Below are 25,048 nucleotides of genomic sequence, written 5' to 3'. Positions count from 1 at the left end.
CTTCTTGCCAGTAAAGCATTCTTCAGGAGTCATCCCATGAACTACAACTGTGGGAGTTCTGTTCATAATGTAGACAGTAGTATGGACAGCCTCAGACCAAAAATATTTGGGCATATTCTTTCAGCCATTAATGCACGTGCAACTTCTGCAATATGCTTGTTTTTTCTTTCTGCAACACCATTTTGCTGTGGGGTATACCTGCAAGTAAATTTCCTCTTTATCCCATGAGTCCTCAAGAAGCCACTGAACTCATTAGAGAGGTACTCTCCCCCTCCATCGAAATTGTCACAATAATGGAAAACAATAGTAGAATTTCTAGAGCCTCTGTTCTACCATCCACCTTTTCCTCTAGAGCTCCCCCTGCCTCTAAAGTTTCCTCTGCCTCCAGAAACCTGCATTTCACCAAACTCTTGATTGACCTGTTTTGTTGGTTATCGCCAACACGTCCCATACCACGGCCTCTCGAAGACGATCTACCACATCCCATTCCTGGACTCAAGTAAAATGCTTGGACCTGTTCACCATTTCTTTCAGACGATCTCTGAGATTTTTGCTCGACCCTGCTTTCGGTGCCTCCACATGCACTTTCCAAGAGAGAGAGAGAAAGAATGGGAGAGATTCTTACCCGTTGCTTGCTTGCTCAAACTTTGCTTCTTCTCCTTCACTTTAGCCTTCAAAATCAGCCTTTCTCAGTGGCATGGCTCTGATAGCATGTCAAGAATCGCATGATCTGGGGATGTGCTTGAGCTGTTGCGCCAAACACACACTGTATACACAAGAGGAAGCTCACTCAAGAACACAAGAAGAGAGATGGAGGCCAAAACATTTTCTTGCTGGTTTCTTCTTCTTCTTCCACACACTATACAATGTACACAAAGTATAGATAAGATACAACATAAAGGAAAGTGGTCTACTAAGTCACACAGTGCATAACCGACTACACTAATCGATTGGCGCTATGTCTTTGCTAGTTGTAGGTAGGTGTAACGAACTAAATATAATAAGTGATAAGTCAATGGCCATGTCAGTATCATAATGACCACCAACGTGCTAAGTGTAGACGTGTGGATCCATCTAGCCAGGTGGTCCATCATCAATGTCCGTACTTGTTGAGCTTGCCATCTCAACATTTCAGGCATGGAAGAATCACCACAAAGTGGTGAATAAGTGTCTCGCCCACATGGATCCTTCGCACAGAGTATGCATTGTTCCCATGGGCAGTGCACCAAGTACAGCACCTTTGAATCTCATGGAGTGTGATTGTGTATTGGCAATTTACCTCCTTGCATTGGATACACCCCCTAAAGAAGAAGACCGATGAAGATACAACTCCACAGGTTGTTGCTATCTGATGCCAGGAGGCATATTTCACGGTGGATTCCGTGAGGTTTTACGATGGATTCCGTAAACTTTGTTGACTGGGGCTCATATACAAAGTGGATTCTTTGTGTGAGAAGTTGATGGGGACGCCTATCTTTTTCGGGCGTTTCATTAATTTAGTGTGTACATGGGTGATTCCATAGCGGGTGATTCCGCAAAATACATATTAAATTAATAAACGTTTATGAGTTTAGAGTGCACACTCGTAATAAATTAAGGTTAGGATTGATTTCTAACCAGTTTGATTTATTTATGTAGCTGAAGACTGCTAGGTATTCACTTTTGTCGGTTTAATTGTATTATTTTACTAACGATTGTGAATGCTTCACTTGATGTGTAGAGATAGCAGTAGTGGTAGAGGAAAGCATTGGAGGATAGTGAGTATTTGAGTTATCACTTATATTTTGATGGGCGCATACCTTAGGCATGGCGCCTATATTTTGTCGCACCTATTTATTGAGGCGTTGGATATTTATTTATTATTTTGTATGCGCATAGGCGCATGACTATGATATTTGTATTTGGACATTGTATTGGGTACGCCTGACTCTTTGGGTGCTGCCCATTAGCTTTATTTCTATTTTGTGCTAAAGCAAACTCAAAAGCCAAAAGCATGCTATTTTGTAATTTGGGCTATTATTTGAGCTTGAATATGATTAATACATAAAATACATGCTTTGTGGAGTGCTCACACAAGGCATGGGGGAGATTGCACCCAATTGGTCTCTTGTTCATGTTGTGCATGCTTTTAACCTGAGTTTTGTGCAAAAAGTAGAGTTCTTTTGTTCTTGGGGACCTTCCGGCATTCAATACGCGAGCATACAGCATCCGATCTGCGTACCACTATCACATACACGGAGAGAAGAACCGATTGAAGAGCTCATAAATGTTGAAGAGGAACATTGGATGGTTGCAGAGCAAGGGTTGGCTCTTGTGGTGCCATCTTCTTCAGAACAACCACAAGTCGACAAATCCAACCTTGCCTCTGATGCCCATTGAAATAGATGGTGTACAATACTTGCTTCTATCAAATGTGCTACAATACTTGGAAACGAATGAAGAAGAGTTTTCCTAGTCAAGGATTCGATGGAAGACCTGATCGATTATGATTACATGGATGTGCATCCGACAATGGCAGAGATTAGAAGATATGATGGTACAAGCTTAGATATAGTGAGTGCCATCATAGTAGCACATGAGCGTATTACCTCGGTTGAAGAAGATTACCTTGTGTTGGATGTTGAATTTGAAGCACTACAACATGATCTATTCGAACCAAGGCCCTAGCTTCCTACCAAGGAGTTTGTAGATCCCTCTGTCCAAAGAGGTGCCTCGTTGACACACGAGGAAATAAAGATACAAGATAATCTGGAGAAGGTGAGATTTCTGACTAGCATATATTTTTATGTGACGAAACTTGACAGTAGGGTGTGTTGGGTTTCCAGAGTCCACCGATGAAATCTTGGCAAAAAATGATACTTGCAGCTGCCCTATCCGAAGTCTGGTTTCTAGGGCCCAGAAAACCCTAGACGCGAAACTTCCGACAGGGCAACTGGCTACTTTTTGGCCCAAAAAGTGACCCCAAACACCAGACTTCAGACGATAGGACAATTGCAAGCATCATTTTTTGCCAAGATTTCATCGATGGACTAGGGGACTCGATGCACCCTACGGTCAAGTTTCATTGCTTTCTAATAACTCTAGGTTAGTCGCTAAATATATTGTTTGATTTGACTTTGTCATTCATGACATATTGTATATAAATGAGTTTGCATCAAGGCAAGGAGAAGCTCGGCATGCGGATCGACAGAAGCATTCAGCTCTGAAGGAGTACATTGGCAACCTTGTTGCAGACTTAGTGATCTTCCATAAGGACTGCTCACCACGAGGGTAAGAAATAATCATGAAAATTTGAGCTTTGACCAAGTTTGGACATTTTCAAGTGATACATGTGATATCTAGCTTGGAGAAGGTGGTGCTAATCAAGTGGTCAAAGCTTCTTTACTTGTTTGACAAACGCGTAGTGGAGCAATGTGTGTGCTTACTACATTAGGTGACCTTGATAAAGTGTTAGATCCACTTCTACTGAAGAAAGAGCTAAAGCGGGAGCGCATCATTTTTGAAGCAAAGAAGGAACTTATATTTTCATTGAAAGCTGGCCCCTCCTCTCCACCGATGAAAAGCCAAGGAACAATTGAGAGTTCTTGTTGGCTATCGGCTTTTTGTGTCTGCCATCACTATCAGCTATCGCATGTATTTTTCTTGATGAATATAAGATATTTTACTTTGTCTCTATAAATAAAAATGTATTGAATAAATGTGTGGTTCGTGTAAGTGTCATAATAATGTGTGGTACGTAAATGACGCATTCGCATACGTTAATATAATTCAACATGTAATACTACACTTGCAATTGTGCATAAGCAATAAGGTAACTCATATCCATACATATTACTACTTTCGATGCATTTGTACATTAAACAAAAATTAAGAGTCGTGTGTTTCAAGAAACAAAACAAAACAACTTTACTCAATTATTCAAATTCAATACACATCGCATGAGATATTATGTATATATAAATAAATATTCCACATTGACAGAGTATACAAAATTTTTTGACCTTCCAAGATGCTATGGTGCTATAATACTCATTACAAAACCTTGCATTATTAATCTCATAACCTATGGAGGAGCCCCCTTGCTGTGTTGAAGCCGAATGATAAACACGTCTTTATTTGTGATTGTGACATGCTTTGTATGGATGGTCGCAAGCTGTGTATCATCAAACATGTCAATGAGAAACCCCTCTGCATCTGTTTGTAGGGCCTCTAAAGCTATAGCAGTCCACCTTTCTACTGGTGGCCCATCCCACACTCGTGCCCAAAATCTTTCCATCCCTTTCAGCTCCAAGTCTTGCATGACTTCTCGAATAACCTTATGAAAAGAACTTTTTGGGATGAGAAGCTCATATCCGCATTGGATTCTCCTTATCTCCCAAAGGGTGACAGTGTCCGGTTTCCATCCCCTCTTCTTCTATGGTGGTCCTTGTGCTCTATGGGGAGCACCTGTTGTTGCACTAGAGGAGGCTTCACCTTGTGCTCTAGGTGGTGGGTCTTGGTGTGAGGTATTTCCAAGGCTGAAATAGCAACATGCTTGCTTGATGCATGCCATACAAGCTCGAGGAGGGCAAGATGGAGAGGAGACAGAGGTTGGGGTTGTGAGAATGGAGGAAGCAAAGAAAGCAAGATGTGAAAATGAGAAGAAGAATGAACTTTTAACCCATTTTAACTCCAAAATCGAGTTAATACAGCTTCATATACACTGTCCATCATGTGATCGTAAATCCATAACCTTTTATCAGAATGTGACGAAACTTCACACGCACACTTGTTAGATGGCCAAGAGCCCAAATTATTTCACACCAAACTTCAAACCAGGGGTCTGCATACTTTTTTTTTTCAAAAAAAAAGGCTCTTGGCCACCTAACGAGTGCACGTGTGCTAGGAAAGTGGCTTCAAACGCCAGACTTCGGACCAAGAGTCTACATGCATTTTTTAAAAAAAATAATAATTTGGGCTCTTGGCCATCTAACGAGTGCGCATATGAATTTTCGTTGCATTCTGATAAAGTTTAGTATCTTAAAAATTATCCCACACCAAAATTATGGATGGATTGATAATTGAGAAATCAACGTCGCAACTACTAGCCCTTAGAAACTTCGCACCACATAGACTATACAAAGACATCATGAGGAAAGTTTGCAACAAGAAATTGTAAATTTTTGCATGTTTTTCTACTGAAATTGACAATGCTAACAAAAACTATAAGTAAAAATTGAAAATACAGCAAAGATGTACAGTCAAAGTTGACAGCGAAGAACAAGAGTAAAAATTTAATTCATATTTTAAGGACACATACAATAGTTTTGTACTGGGACATAGTCATATGTCTAATGTACGAGGATAACACTATGCCAAAAAAGATAACATTACAAATTGTGTTTATTTCATTGGAACGAATGCATCCTTCACTGCTTGAAGATTTCTTACAAGCTAGAAGTCCTTGGGAGTTACAGTGATGCGCTTTGCATGTGTTGCACAACACTGAGCATCAGTCATCAAGTCAACTAAAAAGGCCTCTGCAGCAGCACACTGTAGAGCATGAAGACATTATTTTATGAAGCGATCAGGTCTATCCTGACCTTGTGCCAAAAACCATCTCCTTATTTCTGTGCAGTAGAGGTCTTGCACAATCTCGCGAACAAGTCTCGAGAAGCTTGCCTTTGGAATGATGAGATCAAAAGAGCGTTGATACCTCCTAATTTCTCTCAAGGCCACTATACCTGACTTCCACTTGTATTTCTTGTAGGGATGCTGAGGAGGACCCTTGTGAGGGCGGCTTGAGGAAGCTAGGTTAGGTTGAGAAAGGGATACATCTGAGCTAGTAGATGCTCCAAGGGTCTGAACACGATATGGGGCTTTGAGTGGAAGCTTATTTGCAACTATATTAGACCTAGCCATCTTTCCTACACAAGAGATGCGAGAACTCAATGAATAAGATAGAAAGTGAAACCCTCTTTTATATAACCCTAAACTGTAAGACTCATTCACATAGATGCACACTCTCTCGTTCTCTCTTAAACTATGAATTGTATTCACACTAAACACATTGTTCATCTTACTATCTTAGCTCTCTTCGAACCCATTTGCTGCCTTGTCAAAGCCTTGTTTCTAGCCACTTTGTATGGTTTTCTTTGGCACTTGAGGCTTCATAACACACTCTTTTAGTGACACAACGTGATTCCATCATGTGTGCAGCTGATTCATCAACACTTTCATTTTCTCTCTTTTGCAAGAGTTTAGCTTCATCCGCTACTATAATCCTATACCACTAAGATAGCAATTGGATCATTGGATTGCTACCATTCATCCCTCCACCATGATTAGTTTTTCTTTGGTATGCACCACACGCTATCCAATGTAAATTTTTCGTCCCTTGTGTGGACCAAATTCCAATGCTTCCGTAAGATGGTGTTTAACAATGTCATGGATAGTGTCCTGCATTGAAATAATTTGATTATTTTGTTGAATTATAGTATCATTCAGCTGTACCATTTGTCCTATGAGCTATTGTATATGAAGTTGATGTGCAACGATCACATCATGAAAATTTTTTATGGTTGCTTGGCAAGTTGTAAATACTTTGAATGCCTGATCATTGAGCCGCCTAGTGTAACTGAGCAACCCATTTTCACCCTCGCACACATACTTTAGCAAATTTGTGATTCCTGAGAAAGTTTGAGGTCTATTGTTTAAGGGGTCAATTGGGTAGATTCCCCCATCAACCCACAAATCCACATGTTTTAATCTCATTTGCCTGTAACTCTGCAAAACTTAAGGGTTGACAGTGGTACGTTGGGTTCTTTTGAATGATGGGACATATTCAATCTCTACCTCAATCTGCAGCTCCTTGTCTCCTGCATTCATTTTACTATCAATAGAAACGGGAATCCTACTTGGTTGTCATAAGAGGTAGAGTGGAGATGCATAGAGAGACACACAAAGGTGCCAAGGGAAAGGAGGGTGTAAGTAATTCACTCTGTTAATGAAGATTGCATAAACATAGAGAAGAGGTCACAATAGAGCCATGAGAGTGTATAGATATGGGAGAAAATAGCTCAGAGGATAGGGATGTATAAGACTTTTCGTATTTTAGACATTTCTATTTTACCTCCAAAAACATTTTCAAAAAACACGAAATTTAACCAATTGGTTTTTTTTTAAACCAAAAGCTAGAATATAAAAAATCCCCAAAATATCTTAAAAGAAACTTCAAAAATTTCATTTTCCTAATTCTCGATTAAAAAATCAATTATATTGTATCTACTAATCATTTCGCATTGAAAACGAAGCACCACACTCCCGTAACTAACTCATTTTTTAATATAAAATTTAGTTGAAAAAAACTTCTTGAATGAAAAGAGAGAAGAAATCTGAGTATATCTTTGTAGATAATATAAAAAAAGGCAAAACGAGATTGCAAAAGTGAAGAGAGAAGAGGATTATTTTATTATTCTTCTCTTCTCTTTTCCTTGTTTTAAGGAGAAGAGAGAGGGAGGCTAAAAGGCCCATTTGTGCGTTCATTTTTTCCTAATACTAGGCCATGGGTGTCTTTCTTCAACACTCGTTGTCGACACTTTTGCAAGTATATGTGAGAGAGACAGAGAGCGGTAAAAAACTTCATAAAAATCCACTTAAAATTATAGAACTAGGAGGGGGTATTTCACAACCAGATTCACTCACATATCTTTGTCAACTTTTTAGACAAGATCCATAGGGCAATTCAATGTGACTTGAAAGTACGTGCAAGTTGATTGCTTTAGAAACATCCAAGCATAGATTTGCCAAGGAGATACATCTGTGTGTGTGTGTGTGTGTGTGTGTGTGGGGCAATTTAACAAGGGAGACACACACACACCTACAAAAGTATAAAAATTCCAAAAGTTTTCGCTTAAGAATTGAAGGGGATCACATACAAAGGGGATATATCATACAATTGAATTCGCATAGCTTCATCACCTTTATAAGCAAGCTCCACATGGGAACTCAATGTGATCTAAGGGTAAAGTTGATTGATTTAGCAAATATCAAGAGTGGTTGGACCAAGCAACGCTTTGCAATTTGTCCTCTCTTTTGTCAAAGCATTGAGATACATTAAGGTTTCATATCAAGCGTATTCTAAAGAAAACATACTCCATGTCCTAGACTTTTGGCTAATGCCACCATTGAATCCATAGAAGCTTAGAGGATTGATAGCAAATTATATTCAATTCACTAAAAGACTAATGCTAGCCATGATGCATACAACACCTTTAGCCCACAACCTAGCATTGATGGTAGCCTATGCTATGTAGAAAAGACCGCGTTTTCATAAAAAGAAAGGGCTATATTTTAGTGTTGCTTGGCAAGTGCATTATCTATTGGCAACCTATTGCGCTTGGCATAAACTTATCATATTTGGAGCAACCATGAAGAGACGCCACATCGACTTTGGTAATGCTCAACAAGTCCATCCCTTTTAGAGCAATAGTTGAACGTTCTCAAGCAATTTCTTTAAAGGAATTTCCAGCTTTTTAAAATATTCCCAAGGCATTCCCCCAAACATATCAACTTCCCTACTTGACCTAAATTTGGGGTCCCATGGAGTATCAGACATCGGAAACCATGCCATACTTTACAGAAAATTCCATCTTTATTTTCCATCCTCCAATAGGGCTGCAACAATCACCTATCTTGGAAATATAATGACTCCATAGGGTGTTGTGATGGTCCTATTAAAAGATATGAGAGTTTATCTTTCATAACACTGAAAGTCTCTTTAGTTGCTTATGTTAGAGCTTGCTTGATTTTCCTTAGTTCATTATGATTTAACCATTATCATAGAGAAAGTACCCTTTCATTTATCAAAGAGTGTTGCGTATGGAAGTGTGTAGGCTCTATGCCATTCGGTATAGATGTGGATAGAACCAAGGTTAAGGAAGTCTAATAGACTTGATGCAATACAATATAGCCATGGATAGAAGCATGTATCGATAAATTGCATATATGCACGAACACATGGTGTGAATATCAATGGTTATATGTAGTTCTTTTTTAAGTACAACCTCAGCATAGGTGTAATACTTCTCCAAAGCATATGTTCAAACTAGAATACATAATCTGTGTAACTGGGATAAGCACACCAGTAATCCAGTGTAAACTTGATTACATCTCAGAGACTATTTATGCCCAACTCAACAAGTCAACCAGCAACTTCCACAACATATGCATGGCATTCAATGGTTCCATTACACAAGCACAAATCAGAATACAAGTGATTGTGCTCTATGGTACAAGTTCAACAAATGTAACAACATATTCTGTGAAGTCCTCTCAACAAACTATGCTTTCCATGCTCTGATCAAAATACTTGAATTTCACACTGCAGTTCAGAAAATCCTGCACAACCCATTCAGTTTTAGGAGCTAAATTTATAAACAACTTCAAATCAAGTTCAATGGCTGCACAGGTTGATAGTTAAGAAAACTGATAAAAGGCCTATTTCCAGCTATTCTGCAGATAATACATGAAAGAAAAAGTGGGATGACCTTAAAAGTTGGAAAGAAGAAGCCAGCAATTTCAAAATGAGCTGCAATAGGACCTCTGATTTGCATAGAGATAACATTATTTGAAACATCTTGAATGAGTGCGGCTCGCAAAGGACCTGGTACAGGCTCTGGTGTATCTAGGAGGAGTACCCTAGTCCAGTTTGTAGAAACTTGAGGACCTTGCCTGAAAGCCCCAGTTTTGAGGAGTCCCAGATGTAAACTCCTTGTTAGGCATTCAAAAGAGCTGTTGCTGTATACAACTGTAAACTTGCTGCTGGGATTTGTAGCCAAGAATTGAAAATCTAAGTATGCAATTATATACACAGCATAGTAGTTTTGATTAGCTTCCTCTATTCTCTTTATCAGGGTGAAATTGTTCACTTTCAAACTTTGGATCTTCACATTAATGCCAACTGGTTTGAGATAAACATGCACAAAAATGAAGACTGCTATGGAAGCAGATATGACAAAAAGGACTGTACTGCAGCAAAACAACTGCTGTAGGTCACAGATAGAATCAAATTTACTCCATAGTTCTTCTTTAAGGCTTTTCTCAAAAGATGGCGAACTATCTGCTTGCACCCTGGTTTCTATCGGCTCTGCAGGTCGAGATACACTCATCTGCAGAAAACATTTGGTAGCACTTCAGCTTCTATAGAAATAGGTTTACTAAATCAAGAGGCAAGAAAGAAAAGAAAACATGAAAAAGCTCTCAATCACCACGAATCCATTTCAAATGACTAGAAATGGTATGACTTGTAATATCAGAGATGCACTGTCAGGCTATCTTTGATTTCTGTGAATACTGTTCCTAGAAAGTCACTCTACAAGGCATGAAAGGGGATCAATAACATAAACATTGGCAACAACTTCTGCAACCAGAAGCGCTCTCACTTAAAGATTTCTTCAATGTATCTAAGGTAACCCGATGTTTGGAGCCCTCCTTAATCTCACAAGCCACTGATATCGTTCATCAAACATTCTATATCTTCTACAGAGTTGAAGCCTCAAACATCTAATTGAGAGTGTTAACCCCCAAACCACCTCAATATTAGAAACTATGTTTGCCAAGTAATCTATGTTAAGCTAAAAACAGAGCACTTCACATTAAACCTTAGTTCTTAGACTCATTTAGACAGCCCCAAAATTTAAACATAATGGTAAAAGAGTATCTGTTCGATAAGCAGACACAATTTGGTTGGCTCCTCATCTACAAATAGATGGTGTGCTCAATCACTTAGCATCTTGTGCATCCCAATTATTGAGTTCCACTCACCACTCATTGTACTCGTTCCACATGGCTGTCCAGCTTGTCCATTGAGTGCTGCCACCCTTCTCCAGCCCCTGGCACTCTGATTTCAGCTGCCGTCCAGCCTTCTGGAGGTCTGCCCATGCTGCATTTTGATTGTTCCAATTGACATCAGCAACCTGACCACCCGCACAATCTGTCCTGCCTACATTTTCAGCTCTATTGCCAGGCAATACACTGCTCCAGACAGAATCCAAGCCACTGGCAGCCCCTGTTCTGCCCTTCCCAGCTGCTGTTTGATCAGATCTAGTGCTGGACAGCTGCATTTGCGGTCCAGCGAAGTCATACTGCCGCCAGTCCTACAGTCTCTGTTTTGCTGCCTGCCCACTCCAACTAGTGGTTACAGCGCTTTGGATCCATCTCCAGTGGACGTCACACTCCACCTACTCCCTCAGCCCGCTCCCACGAGTGTCATCAGCTGTTGGAAAGCTCTGCCTTTGAGCATTCTATACACACATTCATTCATTTACAGCATTCATTCATATACTTCAAAGTTAACTTTCTTCTTTGTTTGTGTTTTAAACATTTGTCCGAGTTATTGCATTTTAATTGTGATCATACATGCCATGTTTTCTCAATAAAAACCCTAGCATATCTTCACATGGTATCAAAGCCGATGCTCCTCTAAAGAGTATCCTGCAGCTACCATGGAGGCTTGGCTTGTGCAAGATATACAAACGACATGTTTACCAATTCAAGACTACTCCCTCTTGGAAAAGCTATGGTGCCTTTTCAGGCTTCTCCATCACTGGAGGCCTTAAGAAGACACTATCCCCTCAATTAGGATACACATCATCTTCTTCACTTGCTTTACTAGAAATAGGTCAAATGACAGATACAGAGTTCAGAGAATTCATGTGTATCAAGGACAAGAAGCCCAAAGAAATCATGCATATCAAATATCCCGCCTGCACTCCCATTTCTTTAAAAAGCAAGCACCCACATCAAAGTCTGATGATGATGATGGCCACCTCTCCACTCAAGGAGGACATACTACATTCGGGATGATTGGCAACCCATCTTCTTCATCTCAACCACGCCCAATGATAAGTTCATATAACCCCTTGGAACATCCAGAAAATTCAACCTCACGTCTATAGAGAAGAGAGGTCCAATTGGGAAGCGCAGCAAACTTGTGGTTAAGCTACAGGAATCATAACAGCCACTGCATCCTTTCCTTCCACAATGATGCCACCTCCATCTCTCAAGACAATCACGGTGCACCGCTCAAAGCAATTTGACAATACTACTGAAGAAAGTTAAGAGCCCTATAGCATGTTTGTCCCTCGTATAAATAGCTAGCTGATCCCTACAAGTGAAGAAGCTTGCATGAATACACAATTTTAGGAGATGACATCTTTTGATGAAGAAGAGCTCTCAAAAGCAAACAACTAACCTGGGTTAACTGATGCTACCTCATGGGACAAGGGCATGGATAGTGGTGCAATGAAAACAAACTTCCAAATCAAACTATTTCAGAGGTTGTCATGACTTTGAGGAGTAGGACCATGCCTCTTGATCCCTCGAACTTGGTAAAATTTTGGAGTCACACACCATTACAAGGATGATGTGCACATGCCAACTGGAAAGTGTGCAGTGGAAAGGAAACACAAACATAGTGACAAAGGAATAGCCAAAGCCTGCAAGAAGAGAAGAAAGAAATCTGCATTGAACAAGGAACAAATGCTGAATACAGGACTGATCTACCAACTGGCCAAATGCTATGCCAATTTACAATGGATGGACTAGCATCTCAAATCCCTATCAATTCCATGAATTTCAAGTTCAAATTTCAATGTATCATGCCTTCCCCTGTTGGCATGGATCCCAAGGTGGTTGTCAAACCCTAATTTCTACAAAAATTTAGAGTCTACAGCAAAAATCCTCCTACTGTCCACCAAATCTAGCTGAGATATCCTAAGAATGGCTGAGAAGTGCTGATATGTTTTGAGAAATTACTGGAGAAGGTGAGAGAAAGCCAAGATGTGAGAGAGATCTGATTTTCTTTGCAAAAAAACCCTAAAATCTACCTATTGTCTGCTTCAGCCTGCATTTAATGTAGTCACCTACTGCTAAGCACCTCCAAAATGTTATCACCAGATCAACAATGCTATTGCCAACCCCTGAAGGTATCTCCCTACTGTCCCCTACTTGTTGAGGTCCCCAAATGGCTGTCCCCTACCTGTTGAGGTCCCCAGATGGCTGTCTTCTAGAGCAAATTGCTATTCCTTGATCAGAAAATGGACCAACAGCTCCCTCTCTCTCTCCTAGGCTGTAAAACTAACTGAATAGTTAATACCCAATCCCCAAAAACGTTTTCTCTGTTAGCATAGGCATTTTTGCCAAGTGGCAACCTTCTAAACCCACTTTTCAGCATTATCTAGCCATTTAATTATTTTTTAGAATTAAATTAACCTAAAAATTAACTTCAACCCTTCAGACCTTGCCCAAAATTAAATGTGCCTATCCATAATTAAATTGGCGAGCCCATCTACAACCTAGAGTGGTCTCCAACCTCTATTGACCCTTAGACTGACATTAATTAATTAATTAATGCTAGTCTCTAGTATCACCATTGACACTTATTGGCAAAACAACAATCCCAGGTCAAAACTAACACCAACTAACTCCCAAAGCCTAGCTAGCATAACTTATCACAACTTTTGCCTTTGACACCCATTGCATCCTCAGGGCCCTTGGCTTGTTACCATGAAATAACTGCCATGTGCATGACACGTGCTAAAAAACCTTGCGCATTTGATTAATAAGTTGATCAAATGTTATCAACAAGATTAAAGCATCTCAAAATTTCACATCCCTGTGATAGACCTCCCCCTTGAAATCTATGCAATCATCCTCGATTGCACTGCATTGTGCCAAAGAAAAGGCATTCTGCACTAGAATTTTCACAAGGCATCAGAGTCACAACATTGGCCATTGTTGTCCAACCATGCCATATGCCCCCAAAACCTGCTAAAAATTTCCAACCAGCATAAACATGATATAAATCGTAAATACAGTCCAAAATTGTTGCTAGAGCCCATTGGATGCATCCATAACTCATGTTTCTCAACTATTCTACCTTCACAACCATAGTAAAGCATATTCTCAACATAAACCATGGCTGAAACTATCAATGGCATTTACTAGCATGCTGCTATCCATGGATTTAGCTATAAGAATTGTTCTTTCTGTCCAATTTACTTATTGCAGCTCTTAAAAATAGTCCAAGATGTAGCTGTAAGATGAACCTTGCACTTAAAACATTTATTTTTAAAATAGAATTAAAAAACCTACTGCAAGCATTGGATCTGACAAAGTGTCAACAAGATTGTCGCTCGGATTGGCAGTACATGCACTGCCTATTCAGTTCTTAATTGCATCGTACATCCGCAGGGTAAATGAGACCGGTAACTTCCATGACTTCTTCTCCCAAGAAGTCATATCCTAGAAAGACAAATGGCCTAACAGAATCTGGTTCTCATAGTCATATATTTCTTTCCATTCCTTGTGCACTCTGTTCCATCTTGTCTTGCATTGTTTGTTGCTTCTATGGACATCCAGCCTTGAGCATTTGTCAGCTACGAACTCCCATCTACGACCAGTTGTTCGTATGTGAGCCGGCAGCTGTCCATTTTGCAACATGTCATCCAAGTCCAGCTTTGTCGAGATCAAGACCAAGGTCTCCCTGGCATCCCAAGGATCAGTGTTAGCAATGTGCAAGTCCTCTACAAGGGGCTGGCTTTCACTTCCTATCCCACCAGGTGGTGGAACCTCATTGTACTTGACCTACTGCGGTGTAAATGTGCACTCTTGTCCTTAATTCGTGGTATTGCATGCGTTGTTCTGGTTTGTCTCTATGCCCTCCCCAAGTTGACAACTTGGGCTACGTGGAGGAAATTCGACAGGCACATTGGTGCCCATACCCAAATGTCTAGAAGCGGACCTATGGATAGGAGAGAATCCATGTACTGTACTTGGCCCCATTCCAGGATTCAGCATAGTGGCTTGCTGAAGTTGGTATTGCTGGCCTGCATTGTGACTGGCCAAAGTGGTTCCTCAATGACAAGATGATGAGAATGTCACATTGACAAGCAGCAAAAAAAAGGACCCGTTTGAGGAATGGTGTGAGAGAAATTATTCATTGGCAGGTTTGAAGAGGCGGATGGGAAAGTGCTAGCTGGACCTCTCCATGGCCTCACTGAAGTTACAGGGGGGGCGGCAGATGGGAAGACTGGGACAGCAAACCCAAAACCAAATGGAGGCATGGCAGAGAAAGCTGGAGTGCTATGAAGGCTCAATACGGAGCGAAAGGGAGAAGCAGAAATCTGATCTTCCAACTGGGATGATGGTACAACAGAGTCCTCCAAGCCCTCTACCTCGTCATTCTGAGACCACTCTTGAGAAGACATGCTGCCGTCATAGGGAAACACCAAAAAGAGAAAGCAGAAACAAATCAAGACGAACATATCATCTTCAACAACTGCAACAAACTGCAAACCTATGCATTGTTAGTCATCCCTATCACTACGGGCATGTGCGCCGCACTGAATAGAATGGTCAACAAGGTATAATCCTATGCTTATGTCACCAAGGCAGTGCACATGGCCGATGTAATTTTATAAATATGGAAATCCAGAGCCATATACATATTCAGAACCACCACCAACAACATGGACAGCAAGTATAGAAAGGGAGCAGTTGTAGACATTAGGCTAACAAATCTGAAATTCCACGTTCATGCAGAAAATTAAGATAGGATTGTTGTAACAATTAATGTCTTCTAAAGTATTCTCATAGCAATGTGGCACCAACTCTTTTGGACAGCGTAAAGGACAAACCAGAAAGACACACAGTCACAATAAGTAACAAACTGTGGCATGAATGTAAATAAGTCAAATTTATGAACATCAAATATCATGTCCTTGAATCCTACCATTTATATGCCAATGATTATAGAAGAACAGTCTACTTCAATATTTTAGCTCACACCTTCAGCAACAATGAAAATAAGATGAGATGAATGTTAACCTCATTCTCGTGCTATCCTATTGGAGAGAAATTTCTAGCAAGTACTCTTCTATGCGTGCACATTTAATAACTGTTTAAAAGTATTGGTATAAGAAGAACAATACGATGGCAAGGCGTGACATGATGTGCAGCAATATTAAAATTTGAAATCAAGGAACAAGATCTATGCAGTGCATGCATGTGATTGCACAAATCAATGCACAAGAAGGACCATGCCTCGTTGAAATCAGCAAATTTGACTGCACACTTTATCGAGATTTCAGAATTAAATTGTAGTCCCTTTCTCATTCAGTGTGCTATTTTCTGTTCATTATTTTCAGAATTAAAACAGGATGTGGGATCAAGAGGCTGTGCATGCAAATAATACAGTCCATTCGCAAAGATGAATACCTGAAGATCGTTACTGCAATCGGTGGAGAACTCAGGTGTTGTGATTCAGACGATCCATCTAAAATCTGTTCGGAAATAGGCCTGCAAACATCTTATCGAAGTTACAAACTGCAAGCACACGGCATGATGCAAACAAAAGGAAAAAACTGATACTGGCAAGGTCACCTGAGTAGGAGATATTGATGGTGCGATGCAATCAGCGAAAGGCCTGCCAAGAAAACTTCACAATCAGCATGATGATTTGACAGAATGAGATCAAATTATGGCAGCCCAGTGTATTGCATGTATTACCAGAGAGCTGGAGTCCCTGGTGATTGACTCTTGGAGAGACCGCACTGCTGATGCTGCGAGTGGTGCAAACAGTGAATTCACTGCACGTCAAAAGCACATGGCTGGTGACTGTCAGAAGGAGAGGTGCCAAGGAGGAATATATCGAAAGCACATAAGCACATGCGCTGATAGCAAAATTATAGAACGATATTATAAAAAGCTTAATAGCTAAGGAACAAAAAGCCCCAAAAACACCACTGCCATCACAATCCGGATGATGCATTGGCATGCTTATTTTTCTGTATGAGCCCCACTTATCACCATGGCATGCAGGCCAACAAGATGAATCCAGGGACTGTCTAAAGCATACGAGAGCTCTAGCAACTCAGTACTACATGCAGCACGCAACAATACCAATCCAGAATATGGAGTAAATTGGAATTATGGTTATATGAATGAGTGGCAGGACGATGCTTACCGGGACGCACAGGCTGCGGTGGATCCGCCTCTGTTCTCTGGTCACCCTGGCGAAGGAGGAGAGTCAAAGGAGGTCAGTTTTGAGATCCAGGATGCAGTCGTGCAAGCTTCAATCAGCAGGACGATGTTGCAGATGTTTGAGTCCACAGGAGGAGGACGATTGCTCTCGGCCAGCAAAAACGATGGACGACGAAGAGACAAATGGGAGAGAGAGAGCGGAGGCTATGGCGTAACCCGGTTTCAAGGTGGTGCGCGTGGCGTGGAGGGGTTCCCGGTTTTTTGCGAAAACCGCCTGGTAAACCGCCCAAAAAACCGCCTGGTAGGGGGAAGAGCTCCTATATGTTTGTGAATTGATCTTGAGTTGAGTTGCTACATTCATGGGCGAAGCCCCTGGAGGTCACGTTTCCACAAGCTAATTGCACGAAACTACGATGCTTGTATCACGTAAAGTAGCCTCTTGCTAGCTCCAAATCTTACAACAAATACAATGCCACTACAAATTTGTCAATGGAAACACACATTTCAAAGAGCCCTATTCTGGACAATGTTCATGACTTATTTGTTTGCTAATACAAATAGATTGCGATTGTACAAAGTTAAATGTATAAAAAGCACTACCAAATCTAGCAAACCCTCGAGAAGTATCAAAACTGGTTCATCATAAGTTATACAATTCAATAAAAGTCATTAAAAGGGTTCCCCCCCCCCCCCCTCCCCCCCACCCCCACAAATGGGCTTTCTTGATCCACACTAGCACATCCATGACTTTGTGCAATGGCAATGCCTGTATGTTTTTTTTTCACATGAATACCCTTCATTTTCACAAATTTCCTTTTTGTATGAAAAGTCGCATAGGACACTTATTAGTAGGAGAGTTGCAATAAAAGAGACATGAAACAAAAAATTGAATAGATTTACACTTGCCTAAATTGGGATCACATGCGCACACAAATATTTTTTTTTTCAATATCACATCAAAAGGGGACAATACATGAAAGCATTAGACATAAGTCCCATATTGCAACTTGACAAATGCAAGGCTCAAAGAAGCCAAGTATGGGAGTGCACTGAGGTGCTCAACAACATGAGCAAGACTCTCACACATGATGGGATTTGTCCAACAAGGATCAAATTTGCTCTTGTAGACACAACCAAGTTGCTAAAGCACGATAATATGCATATATGGGGGTAAATATTTGAAAAGGCAATTAAACAAAGAAAGATATTGAATCCATTAAGGATGTAAAAGAGAGCAAGAAATGTCAAATTTAAGTTGAAAGAGTCGATTTACATCTACCCATCAAAACATCAATCATGTTATAAGCCAATTTCCAGAAAACTCAACAACACACTCAATGTAACAATAAAAAATCCCAAATTAAAAAAAAAATTTGTAGTCACCATGACATCTCAACAAAATACTATCCATGGAAATTAACAGCAAAATAGTCTTAATCATGCAAGCTAGAAAAAAGAATCATTATTGGCCAACATACCTTTAGATGATAAGAATTGCAATACAGTTGCACAAAGCAAATTAGTTGGACTTTTGATTAGTAGGAAATAAGAATAAATACAAAAGAATGTCTAGAGAAGCCTACTCAAGGGCTTAAGTGGATTGGAGACATTGATTCATTTATCTCAACATACCATTGAATCTAGCAACAAGCATCTTTAGGGATGACACCTCCTTTTGTATAAACAACACGTATTCCACAGATTTTGGAAAAGACATCTCGTAATTCTCCATTGAGTCTAATTTATTGCGCCTCTCATTCTTTGTTTTCACGAAGAATATCACATTTCCTTTACTACAATATCTACTAACCGCTTTGTTTCATACACGACCTTTGTTGCACCTTTTACTTCATAGTGCATCTTGTTGATGACAGTGAGAAGGGCAAGATGTGCACTCTTTATATCTCAAGCAATATCGTGTAGATGTGTAGACTGTGTTTGTATTTCCTTGGAAAAACAATGAAGGATATCCACCATGGTTAGCCAATTTATCTAGTTTCTCTTCAATTTTATGAAATACAAAGTAGTTCATAAACTTGTCATTGCATCCATTGCACTTAGATACTTTGTGATACAAGGATACACTTGTTGCTCTGCCTCTTTGTTATCTCATTCACATGTAGGGCCTTTTTCCATCATTGTTATAGCATTGGCATTAAAAAGGAAGAAAGGTAGCATTGGTATACAAAAGTTCAAATTATCCATGACCTCCCTTGAGAACATGGAGAGCACATATACAGAAAAACCTAAAGCAAAAAGAATATCAATGCTTTGGATCTAATATAAAGAGAGAAATGCACACACATGGTTACAGAAAAGTTAGGCAAAGCTTAGCACATCCAATTTACCCTGTATTTTGAATGCATCATACCTTGTTGAATGACACCAAGAAGGCAAGCGTCATTGAGATGTCATAGTTGTACCATGTATATTTGAAGACATGGCAAGCACTATATTTGAAATGGCCACAGGGACTTTAGGTCAGACTTTAGTTCCATTTCTATGTTGAGGTTTACTCAACACATCAAAACTCAACAATCATACATATCAATCTAAAATAAATAGAAATAATTAACTAAAATATTTATACCAAATTTGAAATGATGTCAAATAAGCAAGGGAAAAATGAACAATTTTATTCTGTGTAAAAACTTATGATATATAATGTTCATAGTGGTATGGGAATCTACACTAAGTCTACACTTCTATCTTCCAACAAAACTTTGATAGAATTGATAAACTTAGCATGACTAAACAAAATATAAAGTTGGCCATGGGAAAACACTTGAGATATAATCCCATGAAGGTTAGTATTTGGCCTTGGAACTTATTGATAGTCATCACAAAATCCAGGTGGATCAAAAGATGTCTCCTTCTCACAACAAATGGTAATTTTGTTGACATTGAAATAAAGGTGATTCTAGGTATGAACACAATATCACCAATATTGGCTATTGTTAAAATTCTACCTCCAATACCTTACTATGGAACTATGTACTACGAATCAAGCTAGTACCATTTCATGAGTCCATTATAGGATTCAAGATTCTTAAGAGTACCGCATGCACCTTTAAGCAATAGTAAATAATGCAAAGGAAGGCCACCCATGAGATCTATGGAGTTAAGGTATTCCATTGAGTAAAGGAATGAAATTACATCAGTGTTACCTATGAAATCAACATTGCCTAGTCAATGCATTTTGGGAAATGATGCCAGGAGGCATATTCCACGGTGGATTTCGTGAGGTTTTGCGGTGGATTCCGTAAAATTTTATTATCGGGGCTCATACACAAGGTGGATTCCTTGTGCAAAAAGTCGATGGGGATGCCTATCCTTTTCAGGCGTCTTGTTAATTTAATGTGTAAGTGGGTGATTCCATAGCGGGTAATTCCGTAAAATACATATTTAAATTAATAAACGTTTATGAGTTTAGAGTGCACACTCGTAATAAATGAAGGTTAGGATTGATTTCTAACAAATTTATTTTTGTAGCTGAAGACTACTACGTATTCACTTTTGTTAGTTTAATTGTATTATTTTTCTAACAATTGTGAATGCTTCAGTTGATGTGTAGAGCAAGCAGCAGTGGCAGTGGGAAGTATTGGAGGATAGCATGTATTCAAATTATCATCAATTTTTGATGGGCGCGTATCTTAGGCATGGTGCCTATATTTTGTCGCGCTTATTTATTAAAACGCTTGATATTTATTTATTATTTTTGTATGCGCATGGGCGCACGATTTAAATATTTGTATTGGGCATTGTATTTGGGTACCGCCTGACTTCTTGGGCGCCCAATAGCTTTAATTCTTTAGTGGCACAAAAGCAAACACAAAAGCTAAAGCGTGCTATTTTGTAAATTGGGCTATTATTTGAGCTTGAAGATGAATAATATATAAAATACATGCTTTGTGGAGCGCTCACACAAGGCATGGGGGGAGATTGCACCCAATTGGTCTCTTGTTCATGTCGTGCAAGCTTTCTTCATTGGTTTTTGTATAAAAAGTAGAGTTCTTTTGTTCTTGGGGACCTTCTAACGCTCACTACGCGCGCATACGGTGTCCGATCTGTGCACCAGTGGTATCAGAGCGAAGCTGAGATTGAGAGCTTCCAATCGCTTACCATCTCGCGCGAAGGCGGAGCTCCTGGAACGATCGAGCTCTACAATTAGTCTCGTGGCAAATGGTCGATACCAGCGTGTTCCTGGCAGTCAAGAACCCCCTATTGTACACTCAGATCGCGAGGGACCGCCCTATGCAGGCGAAGGACCACGCGGATACTTCCTTCATCAAGTCGTTGATACAAATAAGAAATTCTCCTCCATAGCTTCAAAGCTTTCAAAGCTTTAAGAATAAGCTTATTAAGCTTTACAAGAAGCTTATTAAAAAGCTTTATAGAATGAATTTATGCACCTGCGGCGGCAGTATGAACTACCCGCCAATCGACACTGGCAAAAAGATATTGAGGTCCACGAAAATCACTCTTAGTTAACACAGCTTTAAACTCTAAGTTCTCTAAGTTGCCCAAGTCATCAAGGTCCTACAAGTCATCTTCAACGATTACCATAGCGGCAGTTCGTACTCAGCAGCACACGAATCAGTCTACTACTCTTTGGAAGCTCATGTTCACACCTGTGAATTGACAGAAGTAGATTACAGCAAGCAATCATCAACACACAGACTATATGTAGTCTATACGCACAATTCTTTTATTTGAAGACGGTTGTGACATCAAATTTCGCAATCGTAAAGGAGAGATACTACAAAAGCCAAACTAAAAAATTATATATACAAGCCTTGTAAACCCGCCTTTGAGCTACGCTTATCCTGCTAACAAGGTTTCGAGTGTGTGAGGTCTTTTGGAATTTTGCAGGATGACTGATCAAAACATGGACGATCTTATGGCTGAAGGTGATCTACCCGAACCAACAATGGAGCAAAAGTTGGATTTGATTATGATGCAGCTACAAGAGGAACGAAGAGCCCGACAAGCTTTGCAAGTTCAATTGGCCAATATGCAACGATCTACCACCGACCAAGATGGATCGCAACCTGAAGATCTTATACGACGTACCATCGATGCAACACTTGAAGCCCAATCTATTCGCAAAGAAACAAAGATAAGCAAAAGAAACTTCAAATTTCGTACTTTCAATGGATCATGCAATGAAAAGACTGTTCTTGCTTTTATCAGTCAATTTGATGATTATTTCCATGAAGAAACATATGTTGAGAAAGACAAAATTAAATATGTCACTAACCATTTAGTTGACCGAGCATCCTTATGGTGGACTGTGGTCCGCAAAAGCGTTGATTGTCCCACTACTTGGGAGACATTCCAAAAGAAATTTTTGTAGAATTTCCTTCCTCCCCAATTCCATAAAAAAGCCATCAAGCAATGGGATCTTCTACAACAAAGGGATCACGAACCTATTTCCCAATACACTGAGCGTTTCTGGAATGCTCTATTGCAATTACATATGCTTGAAGATGTACCTGAAGCAACTCATAAATGCAAGTTTATGTCTGGCCTACTTGGACATTTCTATGCGGAAGTCAATATGTTCAAGCCAACAACCCTTGAAGATGTAATTTCCTTGGCCCATGACACTGAAGACAAAATTCGCCGATGAGACAAGCAACCACAACAATTTTCAACTCATGGTAATTATGGTTCCAAACAATTCAATTCAAATTTTCAAAGATTCAATCAAAGTCATTTCCTTCCATCTTCATTCCATAAATCTTGGACACGACCACCTGTCTTGCCATCAAACATAAATCCAAACCCTAAGCTATCTCTAGAGTCAAATCCCAACATTCCTAACCTTCCTGCCATTACCAATAATATATCCAAAGCAAAACCTATAGTTTGTTACAAATGTCATCAACCTGGACATCTAGCAGCCAATTGTCAATCCAAAAAGCCATCCATCCATATCAATTATCTGGGAGCAATAGAAGATGAAAAACGTGAGGAAATGCCGGACTTTACGGAAGACGATGACGACATTGGTACTACTTCTGATACTTTTCCAAGTATGCCAACTCCCCATTCTTTATTAACAATGAAATGTTTTGTGCATGGTAAAGAAAAGACTATTTTACATAATGATGGGAGCACACATGACTTTATTTGTGCAAAATTAGTCAAAGAATTGAATTTACACACTGTTTCTACACATTATCGCATCAAGGCTACATTCTTAGGTACGAGATATAATGGAACACAAGAGGTGCATAATTTAGACATTAAAATTGGTGATTATACTGAACAAAGAAATTTCTTAGTTGTACCTTTGCAGTCTAGTGACATTATCTTAGGAATGCCCTGGCGTCATCAATACAATCCTGATATAGATTATTCTACGCATTCAATTAAAATTTATTTTCAAGGAAAACAAATCACACTGCATGGTATGCATGCTTCCAATAATTTTCCATTGCTTACACATACTCAGGCTAAACGTGCATTACGTAAAAGTAGCAAATCCTATTTAATATGGGTGAATGAAATTCAAGCTAAAGAAAAACAGATGTATCCTAGGCATGCACAATTTCTTGCCCAATTTCAAGATTGTTTTGCTGCTGATTTACCATATGGATTACCACCTTCACGTCCTGAAGATCATAAGATAGATTTAATTCCTGGAACACAACCACCATGTAAAGCACCATATAGACATAACCAAATTGAATAGAAAGAAATTCAAAACCAAATAGAAGAATTGCTTAACAGAGGATTAATTAGACCTAGTAGTTCTCCATTTGGTGCACCTGTTTTATTAGTGAAGAAGAAAAATAATACATATCGCATGTGCATTGATTATCTTGCCCTAAATAAAATTACTGTTAAGAATAGATATCCGATTCCTAGGATAGATAATCTTATGGACAAACTACAAGGATCTGCCATATTCAGTAAGATAGATCTTAAATCTGGATATCATCAAGTAAGATTGGACAAATCTGATATATTCAAAACTGCATTTAGAACACAATTTGGACACTATGAATTTCTAGTTATGCCTTTTGGTTTAACTAATGCACCAGCCACATTCAGTCGTATGATGAATCGCATATTTTTGAAGCATCAACATTGCGTCATAGTTTTCTTTGATGACATATTAGTTTTCAGTAAAAATGAGAATGAGCATTATGAACATTTGTCTTTAGTTTTCAAGTTATTAAAAGACAATCAATTATATACTAATCTAGAAAAGAGTGAATTCTTCCAAACAGAAATTGAATATCTAGGACATATTATTTCATCAAAATGTATTAAAGTTGACCCTAAAAAGATAGAAGCAATTTTAAATTGGCCCATACCCAAAAATGTGTATGAATTATGTTCTTTTCTAGGTCTTGCTAGCTTTTATAGAAAATTTGTGAGGAATTTCTCATTACTTGCATTACCTTTGACAAAACTCTTAAAGAAGGGTATTGTGTATAACTGGTCTGACAATCAATTAAAGTCCTTTGATTTGCTAAAACATGCTTTAACTCATGCTCCTGTATTACAATTACCTGACTTCAATAGACCATTCTTCTTAGTAGTTACTAACGCTAATGGATCTGGAATAGGAGCAGTCCTTATGCAAGATTCTCATCCCATAGCCTACTCTAGTTGCAAACTCAAACTATCTGAACTTAAATATTCTACCTATGACAAGGAATTTCTAGTTGTAGTACAAGCCTAACGTCAATGGAAACATTATTTAATGGGATCTAAATTCATGATCAAAACTGACTAACAAAGCATTAGACATCTCCTTAGTCAACCACAAATATCTGACCGACACATTAAATGGGCCACTTTTATTCAAAGTTTTCATTCCCTTATACAATATCAACCTGGAAAAGAGAATGTTATTGCTGATGCTTTGAGTAGAAGACCGACAATTCAAAATATTTCTGTGATATCATTTGATTCCCTTATTTCTATGAAAGATACTTATCATTAGGATCCTACTTTTCAAGCTGATTTGAATAAACTAGTTGCAAATAATTGGATTCCTATTGATTCA

The 25,048-nt window shown here is 39.2% G+C and overlaps 1 protein-coding gene across 1 annotated transcript in view; it reads right to left on the bottom strand.

The window, feature by feature from the left end:
• Window positions 1-9,005: 9,005 nt before the first annotated feature.
• Window positions 9,006-25,048, bottom strand: part of LOC148030170 (uncharacterized) — a 28,723-nt gene continuing 12,680 nt past the window's right edge. Inside the window, exons 2-7 of the mRNA XM_087687368.1 lie at window positions 17,006-17,042; window positions 16,549-16,628; window positions 16,423-16,465; window positions 16,258-16,338; window positions 9,528-9,711; window positions 9,006-9,378 (exon numbers count right to left, since the gene is read on the bottom strand). Coding sequence (XP_087543494.1) covers window positions 9,313-9,378; window positions 9,528-9,711; window positions 16,258-16,338; window positions 16,423-16,465; window positions 16,549-16,628; window positions 17,006-17,042 — 491 coding nt within the window. The 3' untranslated portion in view covers window positions 9,006-9,312. The remainder of the gene's footprint in view (window positions 9,379-9,527; window positions 9,712-16,257; window positions 16,339-16,422; window positions 16,466-16,548; window positions 16,629-17,005; window positions 17,043-25,048) is intronic.

This window comes from Lygodium microphyllum, chromosome 10, assembly GCF_053477565.2.
Source record: "Lygodium microphyllum isolate KBCC chromosome 10, Lygodium_microphyllum_v1.1.10, whole genome shotgun sequence".
Taxonomy (NCBI): domain Eukaryota; kingdom Viridiplantae; phylum Streptophyta; class Polypodiopsida; order Schizaeales; family Lygodiaceae; genus Lygodium; species Lygodium microphyllum.
Note: the sequence above shows the minus strand (reverse complement) of the source record. Positions and strands in the feature narration are given on the sequence as shown.